Source organism: Gracilinanus agilis, chromosome 1 (genome assembly GCF_016433145.1).
Source record: "Gracilinanus agilis isolate LMUSP501 chromosome 1, AgileGrace, whole genome shotgun sequence".
NCBI classification, from domain to species: Eukaryota; Metazoa; Chordata; class Mammalia; order Didelphimorphia; family Didelphidae; genus Gracilinanus; species Gracilinanus agilis.
In genome coordinates, this window is record NC_058130.1 from 708,496,211 (window position 1) to 708,502,800 (window position 6,590).

General features: G+C 56.8%; 1 protein-coding gene across 1 annotated transcript; it reads right to left on the minus strand.

Annotated features, from left to right (window-relative positions):
* Positions 1–2,039: 2,039 nt before the first annotated feature.
* On the minus strand, positions 2,040–3,254 carry S1PR5 (sphingosine-1-phosphate receptor 5). The gene has a single exon (XM_044658393.1). It carries the CDS (start codon positions 3,252–3,254, stop codon positions 2,079–2,081), a length of 1,176 nt encoding a protein of 391 aa, XP_044514328.1. The 3' UTR covers positions 2,040–2,078.
* Between the last annotated feature and the right edge of the window lie 3,336 nt (positions 3,255–6,590).

Sequence of the window (6,590 nt, forward strand, 5' to 3'; positions counted from 1 at the left end):
GGGGGGGGGGGGGGCGGGGGAAGGGAGATGGCGAGGGGGGGGAGGGGAGGGGCGGGGCGAGGGGGAGGATAAAGTCACCATGACTAAGCAGACCGCTCGCCCCGGTCTTGTCAGAATAAGAGTCTTCTGGTCCGCCTCTCCGGCTTCGGTAGGGGTCGCCGATAGCCGGGTCCCGTAGCCGGCGCCAGGAGGAAGGGGAGAGGGAAAGGGAGAGGAGACACCTTTGGCCTTTCTCCTCAAGAAAGAGTATGGAGGCACGGCCAGGAGGGAAGGGGCCCTACTCACACCTCTTTCCCCTCCCCCTTAAGAGGGGGCGCCTTTAGGTACCAAAGTGCGAAGGAAGGCTCAGAGAGCAGAGTGACAGCGTGTTTTCGGCTGCGTCGGAGCCTGGGGGTCTAGAGTCTGGCTACCCCGAACTACCTACCCGGGGCCTCAGCTCCGTGGGAAAGGGCCCTTGGGGGTCGGAGGGCCCTCAGGCGCTGAAGCCTAGGGTATGATGCGACCCCTGCTGGGGATTCGTAGGGTCCCGGCCCCAGGACTCACCGCAAACTCTCCGAAGCGTCTGACTTTGTCTCTTTGGATCGACACCAGTGGCCCCGCTTACTGGTGACTCACCAGCCCTGTCCCAGAACCAGGCCTGGCAAGCCCGCTGCTTTCGATGCCTACCCCGCCCCTCCTTTCAGGTTACCGCAGCTAGGCTCAACACTTGACCCGACCTCCTCCCCTCTGGCCATGGGAGGCCAGGCCTTTCTTTCTCAGGCTGGGCCGAAGGGAGCTGCCCGAGGAGGCCAGAGCACGTGCTGTTTGCCACCTCTGAGGGAGCTGCCCGCACTCTCGGAGGCCTGAACTTTGGTGGGAAAAAACGCCACAGTTCCTCCCCACCCCCATCTCTGAAACACACCTAGGAGGGAGGGAAAAAAAGAGAAGGAAGAAGAGGGTGACTCCTTGCCCTACCCTGTCGGTGCCTCGGGCTTCTGCCCAGATAGGCAGGGCAGGGATGTCCCAGACAAGGGTCAGAGTTCCCTGGAGCTGGACTCCAGTCTCTCTACCTCATCCCTCTCCTAAGTGTATTGAAGACCTAAAAACCAGAGGACCCACGGGGACGCTGCTGGCTGGGAAGGGAGGCATCGATGTGACTAACAGCCACCTTGAACCATTAGGTTGGCTGCAGCATCGGCAGGACCATTGTAAATCTGAGGTTCTAAGTCAGAGTGGCTTTAAAGGAAGTCACCAGGGTCCCAAGGCATTAAAAGAGACCACTTGGGATCAGGAAAAAGAGTTTCAGGTGAGAACTCGAGGCCCAAAACGTACACGGGACAGGACTTGAAATAACCAAGACTTGGCATCCAAGCAAGATTGAGCCCTGAGCCAAGCTACAACTAGAATTCTCCCCCAGATGTCTGGGTTTGTAGTCTCTCCTTAACAAAGTTGCTTAGGTTCTCTGCAGTTTCGGGGGCCACCGAGAGGTGGCAGCGCGCTGACATAGTCGGCCAGAACGCGAAGTGTGGATCAGATTTAGGGATGGAGACCCCAGACTCAGTTATCTCCTCTCAATCTGCCCCCACCCCTCTTCCTCAGCGTCCTGAGCGGGCCACCAGGGAGTCAAGAAGGCTGCATCTCCAAAGGGTAGGGGATTTGTTGAGGTATATAGCTCGTAAGGTTCTTTTGGGAAAAATGAGGGCCACACTAGGATCAGGGCTAGGCTCTGCACAGGCCAGCTAGAGATGGGATGGGGGCGGCTGGAAGATTTTCCCACAAGCCTTGACCCCAGCAAAAAGATCCGGTCTTTGGCAAGGACTCCTTCCCCTTCCTGCTTATGTAGTCAGCTAATTCGGCATCCAGGAAATCGGAGGAACTTGGGACCTGGCTGACGCTAATCTTTAGGGTTTTCCTAATAAAGACTTCAAAATTCCAGGCCAGGTTCTCCCCAAAGTGTCAGTTACCAGGGTGTATCTGCTTCCTGATTGACGTTTTAATACAAATTATTTTATTTATGTTAAAACAACAAAACAACCAGTAATATGAAAATAATACGGGGAAGAGGACTGTGGCCTGGAGAGAGGCTGAGGCATAAAGTATCAGTCTGTGGTCTTCTGCACCTCGGTCTTAACGGGAGTGCGCGTGGGCGTGGCGTTGCCTGTGGAGACACTTGTGTCCAACCCTTCGTGTCGGTTCGAAGAGCGCTCTGACTTGCTGGTACTGCACTCCAGGATCGGAGGCAGCCGGCGGCGCCCGCTGGCCGCACCCTCGCCTCCACCTGGCCCTGGGCGCAGGGGCTTATAGCAGCGGCGGCAGCAGCAGCAGCAGCGATGATAACAACAGAGGAGGCGCAAGAGCCCACGGCGCAGATCCCGGCTAGTAAGCGTATAGATGATGGGATTGAGCAGCGAGTTGGCCATAGCTAGCCCCAGGAAGTAGTCCGCCTGCAGAAGCACAGGGCAGGCTCGAGCCGGGCACGCTACGTCCAGCAGCAGCAGCAAGAAGAGTGGCCCCCAACACACAATGAACGCAACCAGTACCACGGTCACCGTGCGCAACAGCGCCAGGGATTTGGGCAGGCGGCGTGTGCTCTGGGACCCTCCTGATCCAGCTCGAAGCTGCAGTTTCCTTGCGTTGGAACGCACCTGGCAATAAATGCGGGCATAGAGCGCAAAGATAGCCACAAGGATGACTAGAAAAGCAAGCACGCAGAACAGCACATAGGGCTTGGCGTAGAGGGGAAGTACCGTGGAGCATTGGGCCAGACGGCCTAGGCAGTTCCAACCGAGGCCAGGAAGAAGTCCGAGGAGCAAGGACGCCAGCCACGCGGCTCCTGCTAACAGCAGTGTGCGGCCACGGCGGTGGATGGGCGCAGGCCGACGACTTGCCATGGTCAAGTGTCGTTCCAGCGCTATGGCTAGCAAGCTGAGCACCGAAGCAGCCAACGTCACGAAGACACCACCCTCGCGGGCGAACCAGAGAGCTGGGGACAGGTGCAAGGTGCGCGCCCCAGACAACAGGATGTTGACCGTGTAGGCGGCGCCAGCCAGCAAGTCGGAGAGAGTCAGGCTGCCCAGCAGCAGGTACATGGGCGCATGGAATTTCTTGTGGCGCCAGAGGACTAACAGAACCGCCAGGTTTTCCAGGACGATGAAACCACATACTGCCAGGAAGACTGCAGCATCTGCGCGCAAACCCCCGCCCGGCTCGTAGCGAGCCTCGTTCAATTTGCCGGTGTAGTTGTAGTGTAGTGCAATCACCTCACTCCCCACCATAGGCCAGAACGGCTCCATAGTGGCCTCCTATTCCTTGCGGTTCTTTGCCTCTGGAGGCGCTTCACGGATGAGTGGCTACATCATCCTATTGAGCACTGGGAAAAAAGCCATTCACAGGCTCGAGCCTCTGGAGAAGGAAGAGGAGCAAGTCAATGGCAGGGTCTTCCCCAGAGCCGAGCTCCTAGAGATTGCAGCTCCTCAGCGTCCGCCTTTCCTCACTTCCCTTTCCCTCAAACTCCTAAACCCTGGGGGTTATGGTCACTTCCTCGAAAAAAAAAAAACCTTTGGAATAGCAGCAGCGAGAGGCAGCTTCTCCCCCTTTCCTCATTCTGGGATCCCAGCCAGCCCAGAAAAGAGACCCAATAAACTGCCTGTGCCTGGCAGGGGATAAAGTCTGAGATGCTCTTGGGGCCACTGTACCCCCCCTCTGGGGTAGAAGCCGGTGGCGGCTGTCCCAAGAGCTAGATTAGAATGAGGGCGCTGGAAGGGAGGGTGGGCTTAGCCCTTGGCTCACAGGCTGCTCCAGAAAGATGAGAAACAGCGGGGGAGGTTCCTGGGAGGGGATGAGTTGTGACCTCCGGGCCAGGAACCAGGCAGGCACCGGAGCTGGGCCAAACCAATGGGGCGGGAGACATTGTCCCAGAACTCCCAAACACACGCACAGACACAGACACAAAGCCAAACACCCACAAGTAGAGTTGCACAGGCAGGCACAAATCCACAGACATAAGCAATCACACATACACAAATACACTCGAATTCAGGGAGACTTAGAGTTAAACATGTGGACAACTACAGATCCACAGACAACAGTTGAGAACCACTGAATTTCAGAATGGGAAAGGACTTTAGGGACCATCTAATTCAATCCTTAACTGAAAAAGGACTTACCGGTCTCCTCCCCCAGTATCCCATCCAGTCGTCAGACACACAGCCCAGTAACACATGCACAGAATTACACACGTAGACATAGCCACAAATCGAAAAATACATAGATGCCGAACTTGCTGCCGAATTTAGGAGAGATCTGGCTTTCTCGTTGGGCTGGGGGCCACGCTATTGTTTGAATTGGGGCAGGAAGTATTGCTGAGAACTGCGGAGTCCACATACCTTTCTGGACCAGCCTGCAGTGAAACCTGCGGCTTTGCCGCAGGGATGGGAAAGGCTTGCTAGTGGGGGAATTCTTACACTCCCCCTATTTCTCCCTCCACACTTCCATAATCCTCCGTTGCCTGAAGCCGAGATAGCTGGGTTTTCCCCGCACTGCCTCTGACGTTTCTGCTTTTTGGAAATGCCGGGGGAATCCCTGGACAGCTGGGGACCTCGGTGGAGATTGGCACGCAGGGCTGCCTTCCTCCCTGACCCCTGGTTAAGGGCAAGCGGGAAGAGGGGTTGCGCTATGGTGGTTCGGTTCCAGGTATTCTGTGCTCTGTGTCCGGCATCTGAAGGGCTCCGCGACCGCAGCTGCTATGGCTTGGGGGCAAAGCCCTCACAGTCGTCTCTTTCGCAGCAAAACAGCCCTTGGGTTTATGGCAGCTGTCCGCTCAGAGGGCCAAATGCTATGAGAACACAGCCCAGGGTCCCTCCCGCTGCTGCCCTCCCGCAGTGACTGCTGTAGCACAGTGTAGACCTCAGCAGTACATCAGGGTCTGATGCTGAGCCCATTCTAGGGTCTCGAACCCAGATCCCACTTACCCCGCCTTGCCTTGCCTGAAAGGGGGTCCCCAGCCTCCCACAGTCACTCTGCGGCTTTGGCTGTAATGAGTCTCGCTTTCCCGAGCCTGGTGAAGCGCGCTCCTCCTCCAGAGTTGTGCCCGCAGCGGGCTGGGCGGGGAGAAGCGAGGCCAGGGCTGGCTTGGCTCAGACCTGGGTGCGGGCCAGGGAGCAGAGGCGGGGGCTGAACTGTTCCCAGAGGGGGAGGCAGGATGCATCACTGCTTTGGGGCGACTAGAGAACAGCTGGCCTCTCTCAGACCTGGTGGGCTCTACTCCCGCAACTGCTAGCCTATGGCTCCCGTGCCTTGGAGGCTACCCCTTCTAGGCTGCCCAACTCCAGCTGGTTCCATGGCGTCGAGACTGGGACTACACACAGAGGGAATACCAAGCGCAAAGCTATACAACAATTCATCCATGGCTAGCTGAGTGCCTACTGCCGAGCAGGGCGCTGCGCTCTGGGGTCCCCTGCATGCACACTGCAGAGCAACCTAAATCCCTTCTCTCTTGGAGCCCAGAGGAATACACCTACACCGAGGATTAGACTAAATCTGGACTGCAGCGAAGACGTAGAGCGTAGAGCGCAGAGTGAGGGAACTTGCACATAATAAAGAGAGCTTTAAACAAACGCTTAATTAAGTGAACATCGCAGGGAGGGTTGGACAAGGGCAGGACTTTACGGGCTAGAACAAGCAATTGGGGAGCGGGAGAAGAAACAGCAATGCTCCCCCGGACACCGCCAGCCCCACGGCCCCAGCCCTTACCCCCAAGGAGTCCCAGGGGCAGCCGATAGACACGAAAAGACAACCCCAGACAGAGAGGGGCACACAGAAAACAGACAAGAGTCGGAGACAGTTGGAGAGCTCCAGGGACATAGAATGGGACAAAGACACTTACAGTAAGGCTCCCAGATACAGGACGGTCCTGTTTCTCAGGGCCAGGAAGCTGCTCCCCCTCAGCTCCCCGGGGGCTGGCTGGGCTGGGAGGATGGGCTTTAATTCCTGTGGGGACCTTTCCCCTAGTCGTCGGGCTCTCTCCTCTGAAGCAGTCTAACTCTCACGAATTATGCCGCCCCCGCCCGAAGGCCCGCCTGCTCTATGTCCCGAGGCTTCCCCCGCCTCTGACCCTCCCCTTTTGCTCCGACCAATTCCCTCAGCCTGGCCCCCTCCTCCCTAATTCTCAGGCAGGACTCGACCCGTAGCTCTGGTCCAGTTCCTGGGTCCTGGGACTGCTACTTCAGCCTAATCTAATCCATTTCAATCCAATGGGCATTTATAAAGTGCTTACTGTAAAACAAGGCAGTGTGCTGGGCTCAGAGCGTAGCCTAACTACTACTAACTGCTACCGCCTACCGTAGACTGAGGGGGTGGATGGGATGGGGTGAGCTGCCAGGCTCCACCAAGGACAGTGCCCTTTGTCCCTACCTGTGGCCAGCTGAAGAGTAAGAGTAAGGGGGGTGGGAGGGATTTGAAGCCAGAGTGGATTTGCAAAGTATTTACGTATTGTCTTCTTTGATCCTCAGGTGTAAGTGATTAAGTATTATGAGTATTACTATTCCCATTTCATGCATGTGGAAACTGAGCCTCATTGTGATTGAGGGACTTGCCAGTGGTCACAGGTTAAG

Excerpts from the sequence above, each read along its gene's own strand:
- S1PR5 (XM_044658393.1), bottom strand. The coding sequence starts at position 3,254 with ATGGTGGGGAGTGAGGTGATTGCACTACACTACAACTACACCGGCAAA.